The 21,946-nt window shown below is 45.1% G+C and overlaps 1 protein-coding gene across 3 annotated transcripts in view; it reads right to left on the bottom strand.

Annotated features, from left to right (window-relative positions):
• The window catches only part of KLHL2 (kelch like family member 2), a 241,466-nt gene that overhangs the window by 72,818 nt on the left and 146,702 nt on the right, over positions 1-21,946 (bottom strand). For all 3 annotated transcript variants that reach the window (XM_069744186.1, XM_069744187.1, XM_069744188.1), the window contains one exon: positions 11,870-12,019. In XM_069744186.1, the coding sequence (XP_069600287.1) occupies positions 11,870-12,019 (150 nt within the window). The remainder of the gene's footprint in view (positions 1-11,869; positions 12,020-21,946) is intronic.

Genomic DNA, 21,946 nt, shown 5'->3' with positions numbered 1-21,946 from the left:
GTCTTTGGAATGTGGGAGGAAACCGGAGTACCCGGAGGAAACCCACGCAAACACGGAGAGAACATACAAACTCTTTGCAGATGTTGTCCTTAGTGGGGCTTGAACCCAGGACTCCAGCGCTGCAAGGCTCCTGTGCTAACCACTGCGCCACCATGCTGCCCGTGACTACATTTTACAAACTACACCTCCTTGACGCTGATCTCTCCTTCAAACCACATATCCAAGCCCTTTCCACTTCCTGCCGACTTCAACTCAAAAATATTTCACAAATTCGTTCATTCCTCAACCATGAATCTGCAAAAACCCTAGTCCATGCCCTCATCATCTCACGCCTTGACTACTGCAACCTCCTGCTCTGTGGCCTCCCCTCTAACAGTCTCGCACCCCTCCAATCTATTCTAAACGCTGCTGCCCGACTAATCTACCTGTCCCCCCACTATTCCCCAGCTTCTCCCCTCTGTCAATCCCTTCACTGGCTCCCCATTGCCCAAAGACTCCACTACAAAACCCTAACCATGACGTACAAAGCCATCCATAACCTGTCTCCTCCATACATCTCTGACCTCGTCTCCCGGTACTTACCTACACGCAACCTCCGATCCTCACAAGATCTCCTTCTCTACTCCCCTCTTATCTCCTCTTCCCACAATCGCATACAAGATTTCTCTTGCGTATCACCCCTACTCTGGAACCCTCTACCCCAACATATCAGACTCTCGCCTACCATCGAAACCTTCAAAAAGAACCTGAAGATCCACCTCTTCCAACAAGCCTACAACCTGCAGTAACCACCGATCGACCAAACCGCTGCATGACCAGCTCTACCCTCGCCTACTGTATCCTCACCCATCCCTTGTAGATTGTGAGCCTTCTCGGGCAGGGTCCTCACTCCTCCTGTACCAGTTATGACTTGTATTGTTTAAGATTAGTGCACTTGTTTTTATTATGTATACCCCTCCTCACATGTAAAGCGCCATGGAATAAATGGCGCTATAACAATAAATAATAATAATAATAAAATGAATTAACCCATTAGTGACCACCAATTTTTTAAAAAAAATCTGACCAGTGTCCCTTTATCTAGTAATAACTCTGGAACGCTTCAACATATCTCAGTGATTTTGAGAGTCTTTTTTCGTGACACATTGTACTTTATGATAATGGTAAACTAGGTTGATATGTTTTGAGTTTATTTCTAAAAATATCAAAAATTTGACACGAATTTAAAAAAAAATAGCAATTTTCAAACGTTTAATGTTTATCCCTGTAATCCAGATAGTCATACCACATAAAAACATTAATAAGTGACATTTACATCATGTCTGCTTTACATCAGCACTATTTGTAAAATGTTGTTTTATTTTGTTAGCATTTTGAAAGGTTTACAAATGTAGCAGTAACTTTTACATTTTTATAAGGAAATTTACAAAATATTTTTTTATAGGGACTTTGGGAGTCCCATATATTGGAAACCCCCAAAAGCGATACCATTTTAAAAACCGCACCACTTAACGTATTCAAAATTGTTTCAAGGATTTCATTAACCCTTGAGGTGCTTTTTAGGAATTAATGCAAAATGGCATGACCGGAATTAAAAGGTTTATTTTTAACATCTAAATTTTGATAACTTTTTAACAGGCCGCTATAGCCGGCAGACTCTAAGGCTGTTGTCACCCGTCGGAAGATGCTAGTCTCATATCGCAGAGCAGTAAAAAAGACGTATTGGTGGTTATTAATGGGTAAATCTAGGGGTGCAGTGATCACATTGACAACACAGGTGGGTTACAGAATTTTATACCATTGGGCAGTGAAGAAAAACCAACTTTTTTTACCACAAAATGTCTTTGCCACAGATTTTACAATTTCCTATGGGGAAAATGTCATTAAAATTTGTCACAATTTTTGCTTAATGTAGAAATGCCCCATATGTGGCTGTACAGTACTTCTTACTTAGCAACACGGCAAGACTTGGGAGGGACGAAGCACAGTTTTTCCTAGAATAGTTTGCGGACTCCATATACAGAATATCAAAATGCTAGAAGATGAGAATCCCCCTTAAGTGACCCTATTTTGGAAATTATACTCCTTTGAATTTATTTTCAGGTGCAGTGATGATTTTGCTCCATGAGTATTTTCCAGAAACAAGCAGCAAAGGATGTTGCTGAGTGAAAACTGCAAATCTGCTATTGGAGTGCCCAGTACATTGTAGTGCCCAGTCCGTGCTTGTGGAGACATGAACCCATAAAGTAGGCGGACTATTATGGCTACAGAAATGCCAAACATGTGAACATTAAATGTGGTTTAGGCACACTGAGGCTCAAAAGGGAGGGTGGCACTTAGATTTGGAAGCACAGAACTTTCAGATTTTCTTTTGGGCGAGGAGCCATTTCGCTTTTCCAGAACCTTTGAAATAGCAATAATGTGGAAGCCCCCTATATTTCCGTTAACAGATGAGAAACCTGAGTGAGGACTTGCATTTTTTGTGGACTGAGTTGAAGCTTTTATTAAGAACATTTTGGATCACATGTATCCTGTGCTCTACACTGAAAGGGGTTTCAAGCGAAATCTCAGTGACGTGATTCAGATGAAACCCCCGAGGGATCCATTCACTATAATGAGGCAGCAGAATTACTCTGGACTTTATCTGGCCTCTGTTCAGCGGTGTCTTTTTCAGAAGTGCACAAAACGGTGGTCGACTGCACATTTATTCACGCTTCAAAAGACTTGACATTGCTGGATCACAGGCCAGACAGTGACCACAAAGCCTCCATCTGCCTCATTATAGGGAATCTTCACCTGGGTGTTCCATCTGAATCACATGTTGCAGAGATTTACACAAGAAAACTGGTGTATTGCTCAGAGTTGAGTGCAGGATAAATGTGTGCCAAGCTTTACTGCGATCTTTGATGGAGAATGAAAAACATCAGATGCTGCGAGCACAGCCGGGCTGAACTGCGGTGACCTCAGGACCGTGGGAAAATGCCAGTGATGAGGTCACCGCTGGTCAATGATGCTGCACTCGCAGCATCTCATTCACCAGTGGTTCTCAGCCTGGATGGTCGCATCTTGGCACCGTCCAGGTTAAAAACTAATTATCCCACAGACATGAATTACGGCGTGGGACAGAACAACAAAGGCATGGTATATTATTTATTTTTTGTTTGTTTGTTATATTACAGGAGATCGGGAGCTTTGGAGGACCTAAGAGTTTGGTGAGTATAACTGTGTTATTATTTGTTATCTAAGGCTACGTTCACATTTGCGTCTTTGGGCGCAACGTCGTCGACGCAACGCATAACGCATGTCAAACGCATACACAACGCAGCGTTTTTTGACGCACGCATTCTCTAAATTTAACCCCTTAACGACCGCCGATACGCCTTTTAACGGCGGCCGCTAAGGGTACTTAAACCACAACGCCGTTAATTAACGGCGCTGTGGAAAAAATAAATAGCGCCCCCCAGAGTCAGATTTTCTCCGGGGTCTCGGCTGCCAGGGGTAGCCGAGACCCCAGAGAACATGATTCGGGGTTTTTTTTTACCGACCCGCATTTGCGATCGCCGGTAATTAACCGTTTCCCGACGATCGCAAAAAAAACAAAACGCTATTTCTTTTTAATTTCTCTGTCCTCCGATGTGATCGCACATCAGAGGACAGAGAAATGGGGTCCCAGGTAGCCCCCCAATACTTACCCGTCTCCCCCGGTGCTCCTCGTGGCTCCCGATGGGTGCCACCATCTTCAAAATGCGCAGTGCGCCCGCCATCGGGAGAATCTTTGGGGTCTCGGCTGCCGGGGGTAGAGGACAGAGAAATAGGGGGATTCGGGGACCCTATTATACTCACCAGTGTCCCTGGGTCCTCCTGCTGCTCCTCCTGGCCACCTGCATCTTCTTGGCAAAAGAAAATGGCGGGCGCATGCGCAGTGCGCCCGCCATCTGTTGCCATCTGCCGGCCGGCAGGAGAAGAGCAGTTGGGGCTAAAATTAGGGCTAGGGTTAGGGCTAGTGTTAGGGCTTGGGCTAGGGCTTGGGTTAGGGCTTGGGTTAGGGCTTGGGTTAGGGCTTGGGTTAGGGCTTGGGTTATGGTTGGGGCTAAATTTAGGGTTAGGGTTGGGGCTAAATTTAGGGTTAGGCTTCTTTCTCACTTACGTCGGTACGGGGCTGTCGCAATGCGTCGGCCTGACATACCGACGCACGTTGTGAAAATTGTGCACAACGTGCGCAGCGGATGTAGTTTTTCAACGCATCCGCTGCCCAATCTATGTCCTGGGGAGGATGGGGCGGAGTTACGGCCACGCATGCGCGGTCAGAAATGGCGGACGCGACGTACAAAAAAACGTTACATTGAACGTTTTTTGTGCCGACGGTCCGCCAAAACACAACTGATCCAGTGCATGACGGACGCGACGTGTGGCCATCTGTCACGATCCGTCGGCAATACAAGTCTATGGGCAAAAAACATCCTGCGGGCACATTTGCAGGATCCGTTTTTTGTCCAAAACGATGGATTGCGACGGACGCCAAACGATGCAAGTGTGAAAGTAGCCTTAGGGCTAGGGTTGGGGCTAAAGTTAGGGCTAGGGTTGGGGCTAAAGTTAGGGTTAGAGTTGGGATTAGGGTTAGGGTTTGGATTAGGGTTGGTATTAGGGTTAGGGTTGGCATTAGGGTTACGCTTGGGATTAGGGTTAGGTTTGAGATTAGGGTTAAGGTTAGGGTTGTGATTAGGGGTGTATTGGGATTAGGGTTAGGTTTGAGGTTAGGGTTGAGATTAGGATTAGGGGTGTGTTGGATTTAGGGTTTTGATTAGGGTTATGGTTAGGGTTGACATTAGGGTTGTTTTGGGGTAAGGGTTGTGATGATCGTTAGGGTTAGTGATTAGGATTATGGATCGGGTTGGGATTAGGGTTAGGGGTGTGTTGGGGTTAGGGTTGGAGCTAGAATTGGGGGGGTTTCCACTGTTTAGGTACATCAGGGGGTCTCCAAACACGACAGCCAATTTTGCGCTCAAAAAGTCAAATGGTGCTCCCTCCCTTCTGAGCTCTGCCGTGTGCCCAAACAGTGGGTTACCCCCACATATGGGGCATCAACGTACTCGGGATAAATTGGACAACAACTTTAGTGGTCCAATTTCTCCTGTTACCCTTGTGAAAATAAAAACTTGGGGGATACAAAATCTTTTTTTGTGGAAAAAAAAATATTTTTTTATTTTCACGACTCTGCATTCTAAACTTCTGTGAAGCACTTGGGCATTCAAAGTTCTCACCACACATCTAGATAAGTTCCTTGGGGGGTCTAGTTTCCAAAATGGGGTCACTTGTGGGGGGTTACTACTGTTAAGGTACATCAGGGACTCTGCAATCGCAACATAACGCCCACAGACCATTCTATCAAAGTCTGCATTCCAAAACGGTGCTCATTCCTTCCGAGCTCTGCCGTGTGCCCAAACAGTGGTTTACCCCCACATTATGGTGTCCAGCATACTCAGGACAAATTGGACAACAACTTTTGGGGTCCGATTTCTCTTGTTACCCTTGTGAAAATAAAAACTTGGGGGCTAAAAAATCTTTTTTGTGGAAAAAAAAAATATTTTTTTATTTTCACGACTCTGCATTCTAAACTTCTGTGAAGCACTTGGGCATTCAAAGTTCTCACCACACATCTAGATAAGTTCCTTGGGGGGTCTAGTTTCCAAAATGGGGTCACTTGTGGGGGGTTTCCACTGTTTAGGCACATCAGGGGCTCTCTAAACGCGACATGGCGTCCGATCTCAATTCCAGACAATTCTACATTGAAAAAGTAAAACGCCACTCCTTCTCTTCCAAGCTCTGCGGTGCGCCCAAACAGTGGTTTACCCCCACATATGGGGTATTGGCGTATTCAGGAGAAATCGCACAACAACTTTTGTGGTCTAATTTCTCCTGTTACCCTTGTGAAAATTAGAATTTGTGGGCGAAAAGATCATTTTTGTGTAAACAAATGCGATTTTTTATTTTCATGGCTCTACGTTATAAACTTCTGTGAAGCTCTTGGAGGTTCAAAGTGCTCACCACACATCTAGATAAGTTCCTTAAGGGGTCTAGTTTCCAAAATGGTGTCACTTGTGGGGGGTTTCCACTGTTTAGGCACATCAGAGGCTCTCTAAACGTGACATGGCGTCCGATCTCAATTCCAGCCAATTCTGTATTGAAAAAGTCAAACGGCACTCCTTCACTTCCAAGTTCTGCGGTGCACCCAAACAGTGGTTTACCCCCACATATGGGGTATTGGCGTATTCAGGAGAAATTGCATAACAAAATTTATGGTTACATTTCTGTTTTTACACTTGTGAAAATAAAAAAAATGGTTCTGAATTAAGATGTTTGCAAAAAAAAGTTAAATGTTCATTTTTTCCTTCCACATTGTTTCAGTTCCTGTGAAGCACGTAAAGGGTTAATAAACTTCTTGAATGTGGTTTTGAGAACCTTGAGGGGTGTAGTTTTTAGAATGGTGTCAAACTTTGATATTTTCTATCATATAAACCCCTCAAAATGACTTCAAATGTGATGTGGTCCCTAAAAATAAAAAAAAAAGTTGTTGTAAAAATGAGAAATTGCTAAATATCTTTTAACCCTTATAACTCCCTAACAAAAAAAAATTTTGTTTCCAAAATTGTGCTGATGTAAAGTAGACATGTGGGAAATGTTATTTATTAACTATTTTTCATGACATATCTCTCTGATTTAAGGGCATAAAAATACAAAGTTTGAAAATTGCAAAACTTTAAAAATTTTCGCCATATTTCCGTTTTTTTCATAAATAATCGCAAGTAATATCGAAGAAATGTTACCACTAACATGAAGTACAATATGTGACGAAAAAATCTCAGAATCAGCGGGATCCGTTGAAGCGTTCCAGAGTTATAACCTCATAAAGTGACAGTGGTCAGAATTGCAAAAATTGGCTCGGTCATTAAGTACCAAATTGGCTCTGTCACTAAGGGGTTAAGGAAGATTCAAAACGCCCAAAAAAGTGTCAAGACACTACATCACTTGCATTTAACTCAAAAAACGCATGCGTCGACCAACGCAGGTCAACGCAGGCACCTGCACCCTATGCGTTTTACATTGACACTTATGTGATTTTTAGACCATGTACGACGCAAGTGCATTGCATGCGTTGATTATCGAAAATGTGACGCAGGAAAAATGCTACATGTAGCGTCGTACGCGCCCTGTCTGGTGCGCCAAATTGATGCATGCGTCGTACAACGCATCAAAACGCATACCGCCGCATGTCCATGCGCCCCCCATGTTAAGGATAGGGGCGCATGATGCATGCGTCGACGACGCTGCACCCAAAGACGCAAATGTGAACGTAGCCTGATAGATGCGCCTTTTCTCAGCAGCTATGGGCTGCTAATTTTAGGCTGGGGGGGGGGGGGGGGGGATGTGTCAATATCCATGGCCCCTTACCAGAGAATACCAGCTCCCAGCTTCGAGCTTTAGCAAAGCTGGCTGTCAAAAATGAAGGGGGAACCCCACACGTTTTTTGTTTATTTATTTATTATTTACTAGATGGTGGCCCGATTCTAACGCATCGGGTATTCTAGAACATGTATGTAGTTTACAGCCACGTAGTATATTGCCCAGGCATGTAGTATATAGCACAGCCACGTAGTATATTGCACAGCACAGCCACGTAGTATATAGCACAGAGACGTAGTATATAACACTGCCCATGCAGTATATAACCCAGGCCACATAGTATAGAGCACAGTGATGTAGTATATTGCCCAGCCACGTAATATATCACAGCCACGTAGTATATAGCACAGCCCATATAGTATATAGCACAGAGATGTAGTATATAACACAGCCCACGCAGTATCTAACAGAGCCCACATAATATAGAGCAATGTGGGCACCATATCCCTGTTAAAAAAAAAAAAAAAATTAAAATAAAAAAATAGTTATATACTCACCTGCCGATGCTCCTCGCGACGCTCCGGTCCCAAGAGTGCATTGCGGTCTCGCGAGAGGACGACGTACGGTCTTCTCGTGAGAGCGCAATGCATGGACCGGTCACTGGAACGTCGCGAGGAGCGGGAGAGGTCTGGGCTGGATCCGAGGGGGGGTGACAGAAGGTGAGTATATAAGGATTTTTTATTTCTCTTAAATTATTTTAACATTAGATCTCTTTACTATTGATGCCGCATAGGCAGCATCAATAGTAAAAAGTTGGTCACACAGGGTTAATAGCAGCGGTAACGGAGTGCGTTACACCGCGGTCTGTTAACGCTGCCATTAATCCTGTGTGAGCGCTGACGGGGGGGCGGACTAGTATGGACTGCGAGCACTGACTGCGGGGAGTAAGGAGCGGCCATTTTTCCGCCGGACTGTGCCCATAGCTGATTGGTCGCGGCAAAAAGGCCACGACCAATCAGCAACTTGGGATTTCCGTTACAGACAGAAAAACGGAAGTGACCCTTAGACAATTATATAGTAGATTTAATTAAAAGAAACGCGTGGCGACCCCTCTATTCTTGATAACCAGCCTTGCTGAAGATAACAGCTGCCAGGCTTGTCATTAAATATAAGGGAGTTCCCACGCCGGGGTTTTCATTTATTTATTTATAGCACAGACGGTAGGTGAGGAATACCCCAATCATCCACTCCTGCTGTCACGGATATTAGCGGCAGCAGGTGTAGGTTGATGAGAGTAACAGTCCCAAAAGCCCCCACCTGCTGACTTGAATATAACTCATCATTCTCCTCTGCTTGCGCCGATTGCAGGAAGAGCAGGGGAGAATGATGAGAGCGGTCTTCAGTACCTGCCACCGGGGAACAGAGCTTACTGTAGCGCTTGTTCCCTGCCAGCCATCCGTATGGTACTGATGCGGCACATGCTTGCCACACGTGTGCCGCAAGTATTACACATACGAACGCCGATACCTCCGGTACTGTTATTTCCGGTACCAGAAATAAACGGACGTGTGAAACCAGCCTAAGGTGGTAAAGGAGTTATAGTGGCTGAACAAAAATAGCCTGTGAAATGTTTAGGAATTGCAACTATTTTTCTACAAAACCTCATTTCAGATCTCAAAAGTAATTGGACAAATTAACTTTACCATAAATTAAATGTTAATTTTTAATATTTTGTAGAGAATCCTTTGCAGGCAATGACTGCCTGAAGTCTGGAAGCTATTGACGTCGCTAAACGCTGGGTTTCCTTCTTCATGATGCTTTACCAGGCCTTTACTGCAGCTGGCTTAAGTTTTTGCTTGTTTGTGGCTGTTCCTGCCTTACATTTTACATTAAAAGGGTAGTCTGTCAGTAGGACCAACCCTCCTAAGCCATCTAAATGGGCTGAGAGGAACCTGCAGATGTGTCAGGTATAATCACACAGCTCTGCAGTGAGATTAGAGAGCGGCCATTATACTGGTAACTCCCCCCTTCATGTAGAATAATCTCTAGAGTTATCTTCTAGGCAGCATCTGCCCCAGAGCCTTGAAGAGTTAGTTTATATAAAGTGATAAAAGATGATTTATCAACAACAAGGGCTCAGATATGAAGCATAGAGGTAGGACTCTTCAGCAGTCTATAATAACTGTATGTCTATATTAATAGTTTAGATAGGTCAAATGTGGTGACAGATCCCTTTAAGGGAACCTGTCACCACTCTTCTGTCCTACCAGCTAAAAATATCCTTTTATTCAATGTCAGCTGTGCATTCCCTAAATACTTATGTTACCTCTGACTCCCCATGTATCACCCATAAAAACTTTTTATATTTCTCCCATGGTGTATGCTAACAGGGTCTGTCCAGTCCGATGGGCGTGGCTTCGGTTCATTCAGACCACCCCTCTCCTTGGCTGCTGCACGCAGTCCTTGACGTGGATGACTTAGATCACTGTGAGATTTCGCACCTGCGCAGTCAAGTGGTTTATCGCGCATGTACACTTCTGCTTTTTGGCTTTGCCCGCAAAGCGTACTGCGCACGCGTGAGAAACCATTTGACTGCGCTTTTTTTTTTTTTTTTTTTATTGATTTGGCCACTCCTAACACTTTTACTATATCTTCGATAGAATTCGTTTTTTTTTTTCAACCTCATGACGGTCTGTTTCTCTTCCACTAGGAGCTCATTTGACCACATGTTGTGGGTTCACAGCAAGAGCTTCCAAATGCCACACCAGGAATCGGCTCCAGACTAGCGATGAGCTAACGTACTCGCATAACTTGTTATCCATGTATCTTGGGTGTGCTCGGATAATATATTCAAGTCCCTGTGGCTGCATCTGTAACGGCTGTCTACCACCGAAAAACATGCAGCAGCAGGAAATTTAATATATTATCCAAGCACGCCCAAAATACTCAATAACACGTTACCCTCATCACTATTCCAGACCTTTTACTTGCTTGATTGATGATGTATTAAAGGGAAAAGCCCATGCAGCCCATGAAAGAGCTTATGAGATAATTGGCCAATTACTTTTGGTCTCTTTAAGAAAGAAGCAGCTACATAGTAAAGAGCTGTAATTCTTAAACCCTTACTCCAATTAGGATGCAAAGTAGAGTCTGCACTTCAAGCTAATATTAATTACATAACTATCTCGAATGTGTTTTGGTGAACAGCCAAAATGTCACTGTCCAAATATTTCTGGACCGAATTGTATTTAGGACACTAATGATTTTTTATACTTTTGATACTGCCATTTTTCAGTGTTTGTGTTGAAAAGTCTGCCATTATCCAGTATTTGCGTTGTAAATGTGGCTAGTCACTATAATGTTTTACACTGTAATGTTTTTACTGCTGGAGGCTGGCGACATGAGGTATTGGTTGTAAACGCACAAGAAACCTCGATTGCCCTGAAACATTGCAACTTAGGTTGACACAATTCCATCATACAGGCGTTACTGCCGGCTTTATGGGCAAAGAACTTGGACAACGATAAATTGCACAATGGTGATTGAATGGCAGTTCAATCGTCTGTTTCACATTGCTGAGGATATTTTCACGTCTCAAATTACGGTACCATCGGAAAGATCGGCATGTGCTGTGGACTATATCATAGAGCCAAGAGGCCTCTGTAAGGTGAAGCCAACCAATTTCTTCAGTATAGGACAGGCGCCTTCCTGGTGAACATGCTAAACACACACTGTGATTGCAGTATGAATGTTGCCTCAACATTACGAATGGTCATAATTTACGTTTCATGATACAAATACAAGGCTACAGAATACCAATCTGCAGAAATATTTGCTGATCTTCAGTGCTAAAATGTCCACAATAATGCAGTCACACAGTAGTGCAATGTTTTACTTTGCAGTTTATCACAAAATTTTGCATTTTGCAATCTGGTAAAGATTGGTTAAGAAAACTAAAACCCAATTCATATAAATGTAATTAAAATCGAGAGTGAGATGTTCCAGATTACGGTCATAACGTAATACAGTCAAATTAATCAGGTTGCATGTGACAATTTTACTTTGGATCTCCAAATTTTTCTTACACTCTTCCAGCATGATCAACCTCTAGAATTAGGACATCCGACCAACTGGTGCTAATAAAAAGCACACCCTGTGTATTCAATTAAGCATGAAGCCTTAACGGTAAGGCAGCATTCGTGGGACCAAACGCCCCACGTTACGGGAGTCAGATGCTCCATGAACTGCGTTTCTGTACTAATAATGTACCAGTCCGAATACAGCTAAGGTAAGTAAGAGAATCTGAATGTCATGAGGGAAATCTCTACAATGGGAAGGCTTTCCTCAAATTCTAGTTTTCACTCCCATCAACAGTTACATGTATCCGGAAAAGAACCAGACGGTTCTCATGTTCTGAAGACGGCACTGCTGTGTACAATATGCCGAGGGTGGGAAAGTAACATCCTACCTTGGGAAGACTGACGGGAGTTCTCTGCCGTGTCCGGGCACTCTTTATTAATGTCCGCTGGTCTCCAGGTAGTAAGTGGTACTTCATAGCTTCAATGAGGTAATCCTTACAGGCACTGCTGTTTTTCACTAGAGTCTCTTCTTCAACTCTCTTAAAAACAGAAATGATCTGATGTCACAATCTGCACACAATCACGGCATTTCCTGTAAGTATACCCGTTCACATAGTGGCACCGACGCTCGTATTACAAGAATGGACACCGCTCCTGCAGTCAGATGCTTTTGGGGATTATGTGGGATCCGTAACCACAGTGCCTGACACAGTGCGCCCGGGCTCTATTTAGTACATCCCATTTTTGATATATATTTGGGTCCTGTAGATCTTGGTGTTGGCTAAAAACTAAAAGAACCTTACATTTTAATATGTTAGTTTTTAATTATGCAGGGTCTATGAGGAGATTCCAAAATGAATATTGATTAACAGTATCGTGTAATATGACGCAAAATGCATCAGAAATACTGGAGCAAGTTTCCTCTATTTCATGAGCATGACGTCACAGTTCAAAATTATTAGTATAAATGAGAGAACCTTGATTTTGGGTATCTCCTCTGGTATCACTGACACATGCTAGTCTAGGCCCAGATTTAATTCTACACTCCTCAACATTGAAATTGTAGCACTAAGAGGGAAAAGTTGTGGCGCTATGGAAATCACAGGATTGACATATGTCATATCACTCACAGTAGCAGAACATTTTTCAAACAACCACCATATTTTTCGGATTATAAGACGCTCCGGATTACAAGATGCACCCCAAATTTTGATGAGAAAAATAATTTTTTTTTTAAATAAAATAGGGATTTTTGTGTACTCACCGTAAAATCCTTTTCTCCGAGCCATTCATTTGGGGACACAGACCGTGGGTGTATGCTGCTGCCAATAGGAGGCTGACACTAAGTGATACAAAAAAAGTTAGCTCCTCCCCTGCAGTATACACCCTCCTGCTGGCTCTCAGCTAACCAGTTCGGTGCAAAAGCAGTAGGAGATCAATAACAATATATGAGCGTATAGCATGTCATATTCTAAAAAACAAGCATAAGCTAATAACAGGGTGGGAGCTGTGTCCCCCAATGAATGGCTCGGAGAAAAGGATTTTACGGTGAGTAAACAAAAAACCCTATTTCTCCTTCACCTCATTGGGGGACACAGACCGTGGGACGTCCCAAAGCAGTCCCTGGGGGGGACAACAATAGATCAGGCCCTGTGTAACCGCTACTTACAAGTGCGCCACCGCGGCCTGCAGAGTCCGCCTGCCCAGACTCACATCTGTGGAAGTGTGGGAATTATAGTGCTTCAAGAATGCATGCGGACTGGACGAATCTGCAAGCTTGCAGGCGTGCCTTGCTGACGCCTGGTGCCTAGAACCCTAGATAGACAGGGAGATAGGCTGACATCTAGCACGGAAGGACTCCTGGATGGTGAAAAGAATTCACCATGTTATCATGGTCGATGAAACGGCTAAACCCTTCCTGAAAATGTCAGGAAGCCTTCCTCTACCGTCAGGAAGCCCAAATAAAACGTCCAACCTTCAGAAGGACGCCGTCCTCAAGACGTACCTACTCAGAGCACTCACTTCGTCCAGAATATGGGGGATCTTATTCCATTTTGTGGACTGGAGCCAAAAGAGATGAGGGAAGAACTATGCCCTCATAACAGTGGTAATACAGTACCATCTTGGTAACAAGGGATGGAGATGGCCTGAGGACAACCTTGCCTCGAAGGTAATAAGAGAAAAAAGTCTGAAAGAGCAGAGAAGCTAGCTCCGAAGACTCGTCAGAGTGAGAATATCGCAGAGGAGAACAGGACGACTTTCCCTGATAGTAAAGTCTGCCCGGATGAAAAAGGAGCCTACTGTAAGGCTCCTAGGAATAATAAGGTCCCAATGATCTAACGGTATGCGATAGGGAAGAACTACGTGTGAAAACTCCCTGTGAGAAAGTCCCTACTTGCAGTTGTGCTGCGATAAGGCGAGAAGATACTAGCTCCGCAAACAAAAAACAGATGTGGTCAGTGCGGATCTCTGAGGATCACTGGGGCCCCTTTCTGCTTCCGAAAGGCTTTCGGAAGCAGTGGAAGGGGAGTTATGGAAACCGGTACCACGGCAGAACCAGAGCATGGAGAGCGATGGCTCTTGGATCTCGAGGCCGAACCACAAACTCGAGTACATTGGCCTTCAGTCTGGATGTCATCCCACCTACAACTGGAGAGCTCCAGTAAGGACAGATCTGATGGAAGACTTCGGGGTGAAGTTCCCACTGACTTGAGGCGGAACCCTGACGGCTGAATTTGTTTGCCGTTCAGAGTTCTACTTCTGGGATATATACTGCCGAAATAACCGAATAATAGACTTCGGCCCATCAGAGAAAGTGAGGTACCTCGGTCATGGCGCCTGACCGTGGGTACCTGCTAGATGACTGACGTAAGGCACCGCCGTGGCATTATCCAATTGAATTCGGATAGGGTGACCCGCCAGAAGGCAGTGGACCTGCTGTAAGACTACCGTTCGGATCTCCAGAACAATGATGGGGAGAAGAAGACTGGCATTGGTAGTTACTAATAATCATTGAACCGGGAGAAAGGCCCTGGATGAAGAAGGAGCTCAGAGACTATTGTCTGAAAGTCTGTATGACTTGCTGAAAACGAGCGGAGCGAAGGAAACCGCTTCCATTGTCGCCACCATTTTTCCTCAGAACTCTCTTAGCAAATCGAATGAAATGAGGGGGTGAGTAATCAAGTCCTCAGAACTCTCCTTGCGCGAGCTCCCTGTTGAAGGGCCATGACCTTGTCTCGAGGAAGAATTACCATCCTTCTAGAAGTGTGCAGGATCATCCTCAAAAAGGATATCTGCTGGGCTGGAAATGAGGAGAACTTGTCTAAGTGTAGCTGCCAGCCCAGGAGAGAAGGTATCGCAAGAGAAATAGACGACTCAGCGTAGTCCTGGAAGGGCAGCTAGACAGACCAAACAGGGCAGGACGAGCACGCCTCTAGAGTGCAAGAGAAACATGACATCCGCCATGACCCGAGCGAACACTCTGGGTGCGGAAGCAAGGCCGAAGGACAAGGTTGTGACTCGAAAATGCTGCTGACGAATGGAAAGGCGAAGGAATTTTTGCAGAGGGCAAGCAACCCGAATGTCGATGGATGCCGGAAACTGCACCTTTTTCTGTTGAAGTAATGGCTGAGCGGAGGAACTCCATCCAAAGAAGGAGGACCATGTCAAAGGTTGTTAGAAGTTTGAGGTCCAGGGTCGATCTTACTTTTCGTTCCCCTGTTTGGAACCAAGATCCCTTAGATCTAGATTGTGCTGGACAATCCTTATACAATCCTTTGTCAGTCTCCCACTCAAAGGATTTGATTGGCCAGTTGTTGCTGGTGTGAATCAAGGTAGCTAAGGTCTCCAGCCAGGAGACCATTGCTCTAGCAATCCATGCGGCCGCTAGGGAGGATAGAGCGCTGGACCCGAAACCGCAAGACGGAACGAACCAGATTTGCTATCTGACAATCCGTGGTATTTTTAATTGATGACCCATCAGGTAGGGATACTGGTAGGTATACCACAGGAGATTCTACCCGGTTAATCTGCCCCATGGCAGAATGTGCGGCTGCATCCAGCAGGTCATAGTCTCTTGCCATCTCCTCTTTTCACGGTGCAGAGATAAAAATTAGGAACCCTCGATCCATCAACCTCTTAACAGGGAAGTGGAGAGGAATTGTCCGCCTTCTTGCATCATCCACTAAATAGTGGTGATGCAGAGGGGGGAGCTCATATGCCAAAAAGGGTGCCTCTATATGTCCACAGAGTTCAGGTCTCCAGGTGGACAGGACAGGTTGTCTGGCGTTAGGCCTGGATGCAGAAGAGGAAACATGGAGACGACACTCCGTGTGCTTGTCTGTTGATGGTGTGGGGAGATCGGTGCCCTTTAAAGGACCCGTCGCCCTTAAAAAACAGGCCAGGCATGGCATCCCACGTAGAGGCTTCTGTCCAGTGAATCGCTTATCCGAATTGAATGGCAAATGCTCTCGAGGGAGTTTAGTCTCTGAAGCTCTGGCAAGCTCAGGCAATATCCAATCCATATTCAGAGCCTTGTTGTCATCAAATCATTGGTGAGGGAGCAGGAAACGAAAAACTTCCGTTTTCTAGATGCCTGTATGTTTCTAGACGCCTGCACGTTTCTAGAATACTTGCGGCCCTTGCTAGCCGACGGCTCCCATGTAGGATAGGGACCATGTATATTGGTCCTGCGAGCACTCCAAACACAGAGGGTACACAGAGGGATTCAATCTCTTGGTCAGATAACCATAGATTGGTCAGTGAAGAAGTCCACTAAGGGGAACTAGAGGATAAAGCTGGGGTCAGCGGCAGAGGGCTCCTCGGACTGATCAAACGCCTTTAAGACCAGGGAATACTGGTCATACGCCTTTAAGACCAGGGAATACTGGTCATGCGCCTTTAAGACCAGAGAATACTGGTCATGCGCCTTTAAGATCGGGGAATACTGGTCGTGCACCTTTAAGACCAGAGAATACTGGTCGTGCACCTTTAAGACCAGAGAATACTGGTCGTGCTCCTTTAAGACCAGGGAATACTGGTCGTGCGCCTTTAAGACCAGGGAATACTGGTCGTGCGCCTTTAAGACCAGGGAATACTGGTCGTGCGCCTTTAAGACCAGGGAATACTGGTCGTGTGCCTTTAAGACCAGGGAATACTGGTCGTGCGCCTTTAAGACCAGGGAATACTGGTCATGCGCCTTTAAGACCAGGGAATACTGGTCATGCGCCTTTAAGACCAGGGAATACTGGTCATGCGCCTTTAAGACCAGGGAATACTGGTCAAGCGCCTTTGAGACCAGGGAATACTGGTCATGCACCTTTAAGACCAGGGAATACTGGTCATGCACCTTTAAGACCAGGGAATACTGGTCATGCGCCTTTAAGACCAGGGAATACTGGTCATGCGCCTTTAAGATTGGGAATACTGGCCATATGCCTTTAAGACCAGGAGGTACTTCCTTAACCGGGTACTGATGTAGAGTCGATGTGCCCCTTTAATGCAAAAATACTGTCACCCCAGTGTGAGCTGGCCGGGTGGACCAAGATGGCCACCGGGAGCTGCAGAGTTGAAAAAATCTCGCAGAGAGCGAGAAGCGCCAATTTGGGGGGCGGAGCCACAGACACGATGTTGAATAGGCCTAAGCCAGGGCCTAAATTTCTGTAGCCGGCGGACGTCACCAGTGGGTCGTTCCAGGCAAGACTTCCAGGATGCGGCCTACAAATCGGCCGAAGCCAGGGGCTAAATTTTTGCAGCCATCCAGAGCGTTACCTCAGAGAGGTGGGCCACAGGGAAGTGGCTGAGGCTGCCTGTCAGCATATGAATATCCCACTGAAGATGGATCCACTCACGATTGGTGCGCGTCCCGGCATGGAGCCGCCGCGGATGTGGGTTTCAGCGCTGTTCTGTGCAGCGTGGACGGTGCAGGGATAAGCCTCAATCCATCATCCGTTTGATAGGGAGGTGGAGAGGACCCGTCCGCCTCCTTGTGCCATCCGCTTTCACAGTGGTGGGACAGTGGGGGCTGCTCGGACGCCATAGAGAGGGGCCTCTGTACAGCCACGGAGTTCAGTCCGGGTGGACAGGGCCAGTTGTCCGGCATTAGGCCTGGCTCCAGGAGAGGATACATGGGGGCGACACTCCATGTGGTCGCCTGCTGCTGGTGTGGGGAGATCGGGACCATGAAAGGAACCGTCGCCCCTGAAGTGAGCTCAGGCATGGCTTCCCACGTCGCAGGAAAGGGTACGGGGAGGTATACTCGCCATGCTCGCCTGTTGATGGTTCGGGGGAGATCGGAACCTTGAAAGGAACTGTCGCCCCCTTCACTCCATTAATTAAAAAATAAAAATTTACAGAAAAGTAAACAATAAAATAAAAACGTTGGGGTCTGAAACAGACCCAAGTGCCTCCTACAGACACTAAGCAAGAACTGGTTAGCGGAGAGCCAGCAGGAGGGTGTATACTGCAGGGGAGGAGCTAACTTTTTTTGTATCACTTAGTGTCAGCCTCCTATTGGCAGCAGCATACACCCACGGTCTGTGTCCCCCAATGAGGCGAAGGAGAAATGGTGGTGATTTTTATAATCCATGCGTCTTATTGCTTACTGGGGGTGGTGGGTGCGGTGAAGCGGAGTCCCAGGGTCGCTGCTGGAGGAGGCTGGAGGAGGCAGGAGTGGGGCGATGCTGCAGGCCGCAAGCTATAATGAGGGGGGGGCTCGGATGTGCGGCGCGCTGGTGCGCGAGTCTTGTGCTGGTGCGGGGGTCTTGTCCTGGTGCATGTCCAGTGCTGTTGCCGGGTGCCCTGTGGTTGCTGGCTGCTGCTGCGGGTGTCTTCGGTGCCCAGCGGTGCTGCGTGGGTGTCCGACGCTCTGCCAACATTTTTTGACAGGCCAGAGCCCGGTAATTCCATGGTTCCCTGTGTGTGTGTGTGCACTGGACTCCGGGAATATGGCCACCGCCAGGGGCGGCGCATGCATACATGGTGATCTCGGGACCAAGATCTCGAGAGATGAGACACACAGACAGCCCCTCATCCCAGCCTGCGGCCTACACCCACGGTATCGGTAAGGCATGTATGCTTTGTAAGACGCACCCCCCATTTTCCACCCAACTTTGGGGGGAAAAAAGTGGGTCTTTCAAAGCGAAAAATACGGTATTAATAACAGCGAGTGCGTGTAAGCGCAAGGATTTCTGTATGTGGCGCTCATACTCAACACTAACAAGATGTTTAAATAGGTCTCCATTATTTCGGTAACATGTCTCTCCTTCCTGCGATTTTCATAATTCCACAACTTTTCCTTCTTGGGAGTTCAAATTTCTATGATGAGAATATTTAGTATATTTTTAAGCTTTCTAATTTCTACGTAAAAATCCTCAAAGAGCATGAATATTGTTAATTTTTCACATGTAATGTACTTTTTTTTTGAGAGAGAGAGATCGCGCATTTAGAAAAGCAGCTGGTTACTGCATTCCGAAAGAAATAATGTATAAAAAAGAAAAAAAGTACATGGTAAACATATTTGTGTTTTCACAGTGGAATCCTATGGTGACGAACGTCCATTTCACGGGAATATCCGATCATAGCTTAACCCCTTCATGACCAAAGGCATTTGGGACCTTGATGACCCCGAAAAAATTTCAAACTGGAAAGCTGCATTCTGACAACAATTTTTATTTTTGCTGCTTAGTCTACCCTGATATTTTTTCCTTGTGGGACAATCATGGCTTTTTAAATTTATCTAAAATTGGAGTGGTTATTTTTTCCATTTTGCAGATCCTCAATGGGAAAATGGGTAGAATTGCAAAAAAATACACAATTTCTAAAAAAAAAATTCTGACGTAGTTGACTCAACATAAAATAATGACCTCAAAACTGATTATTGTATTTCTCCGATGAATAGTACTGCCACACATGAATATATTGTTCAACGTCTAATAACGGCAATATGGTGTTATAAGGACACCTACACTATTTTAGGTTTTTTTTTTTTCGTAGAATTGCTCTCTCTAAGGCTATGTGCACACGTTGGGTATTTTGATGCGTTTCCGCTGCGTTTTTGGCCGCATGGATTTGCATCAAGTCCTCAGTGCAGTGCACGAGCAATGTTAGTCTATGCGAAATTGACATTTGTTGTGCACATGAGGAAAAAAAACTAGCAGAATCACAGCTTTTTTTTCCCGCAGCATGTCAATTCTTTTTGCGGATCTGCAGTGTTTCTGCACCCATTTACTTCCATTGTGTCAGGCCAATGCGCAGCAAACCCGCAGATGTAAAAAAAAGATCTAAGGTTTTGCTGCAGATGAAACGCTAACGCTGCAGATCGGGAGGAGAAAGGGTGTGGGGGGGAGTGTGTACTATACTCTCAGCCGGCTAGGATACATATTTAAAACTTAGTCTTTATTAAAGCTCATTAAAACCTCCGTCCAAAGTACAAAAAAAAATTGTGCAAAAAAAGTGCTAGTGCAAATAAAACATTTTTGTACACACCACATGTACCAATACATAGGGGCATTACCAAGTTGTATATATTTCCATGCATGGTCTTTATCTACCCTTATAAATCAATATTCACAAATTTTCAAATGCAATATACGATCCCCATCGCTTTAGTGGGCAACCTGTCTTATCTATTGAACTTATAGCAATTGAATATTATATTGTTTTATACAATCGGTGTTATTACACATGTGTATCTTGTCCTCGGGAGGTACTCATTATCACTTGCCTCCAATCATCATGTGGTCATTATATCTCTTATTATTTTTTCAAGAAATGGCGGTCCAGAAAACAACAGCAAACAAATTGATATACCCAGGGAGGCACTTATCACCATTCTTCCCCGGTGATCATTTAACCATTATGTATATCTACCGTGGTTTCATCCAACATATGGCGGTACAATGTATATAGCAGCAAGCTCAAATTGATCAAGGAAAGTAAAACATAGGTCCAATTCCTGTAACAAATCAGTTATCCCAAATAACCACCTGAATACATCCATGCCTCTCATCTAAAGAGACTCACTCATAGGCATACGTTCTAAATGTCATCATATTGGGTTTGTAAATATCATTACTCAGATTATACTCATCTATAGGACCGGATATGTCCACCGGTTTTTGTAGCGGAGTTCACAGGGTCCCATCCACGGCAGTGAATAAGTCATGTACTTTTGCCATGTGGTCCTTCTTATGTATAGTGTCTCCCAACGTGTTTCATTATATTAAGAATCATCACGGTGATCATGACATATATTATATAAAGTATGAGCATTTTTTCTCTGTGTGTCCCTGTGTGCGGGTGTGTATGTGTGTCCCTGTGTGTGCGGGTCTGTATAAGCAGCCATTGTCTGATGGGATTACTGCTCCCATCCGGCAATGAATGCTCACAGTGACAGCATTGCCGATGATAGGAAAGTAGTCCCATCAGACAACGGCTGTGTTCAGTAGTAAAAAAAACAAACATATACAACATATAACATAAAACACAACATAGAGAACATACTTACCAAACACCTAGTCCCCGAAGCCCTAGATTCTCCTGTAATAAAAATAACATAATAAACCAACCTATACTTATCTTTCTGCCGTAGTCCAGACATCGGGTGATGTCAGTGCTCTACAGGGGCCCTGTGATGAACTGGCAGCGCGGGCAATCCTCCGCGATGTATATCCCTCCGCCACTGCTGGGAGAGAGGTCACTTAAGTTCATTCTCTTGCCGGCAACACTCTTGAGAAAATTCCCACGCAGCATTGCCGTAAAGTGAGGGAATGAACTCCAGTAACCTCTTTAGTGATGCACTGCAGGAGCCATTGTCTCCGGTCAGTGTGTCACTGGAGGCAATATAGAGCAGGGACATCACCTGATGTCACTGTTCTAAAGGGGAGATCATCATGGGACACTAGTTAACAATTGGACTATGTCAGTCCAGGGAGTATACGGTTGGTTTATTATTTTTTATTTTTTGCAGGTGATCGATGGCTACAGGGAATTAGGTGTGGTTGCAAGTATTGTGAAATTAAGATTAAAATATTTTTTTGTGGCTGTGTCTTTTTTAACTCTTTCACAATATAGGATATCACCTTACAATCAAAGGTGACATTAACCTCTTATTACCCCATATGCCACCGCTACAGGGCAGTGGGAAGAGAGAGGCTAAGTGCCGGAATTGGTGCATCTTAGAAATGCGCCGTTTCTGGGGCGGCTGCTGTGTGCTGGCGTTTGCAGCCGGGATGGGGGGGTAATATCCATGGCCCCTTCCCAACTTACGAATAACAGCTCGCAGCTGTCCGCATAGCCTTTGTAACTAATTAACCCCTTCTCCCCCGGAGCTTTTTTCGTTTTTCTCGTTTTTCGCTTCCCTTATTTCCAGAGCCATAACTTTTTTATTTTTCTATCAATATGGCCATGTGAGGGCTTATTTTTTGCAAGACGCGTTTTACTTTTGAACGATACCATTGGTTTTAACA

The sequence above is a fragment of the Ranitomeya imitator genome, chromosome 1 (assembly GCF_032444005.1).
Source record: "Ranitomeya imitator isolate aRanImi1 chromosome 1, aRanImi1.pri, whole genome shotgun sequence".
In the NCBI taxonomy this organism is placed as follows: domain Eukaryota; kingdom Metazoa; phylum Chordata; class Amphibia; order Anura; family Dendrobatidae; genus Ranitomeya; species Ranitomeya imitator.
The sequence above is the reverse complement of the archived record's forward strand: the minus strand, read 5'-3'. Positions and strand labels throughout refer to the sequence as shown.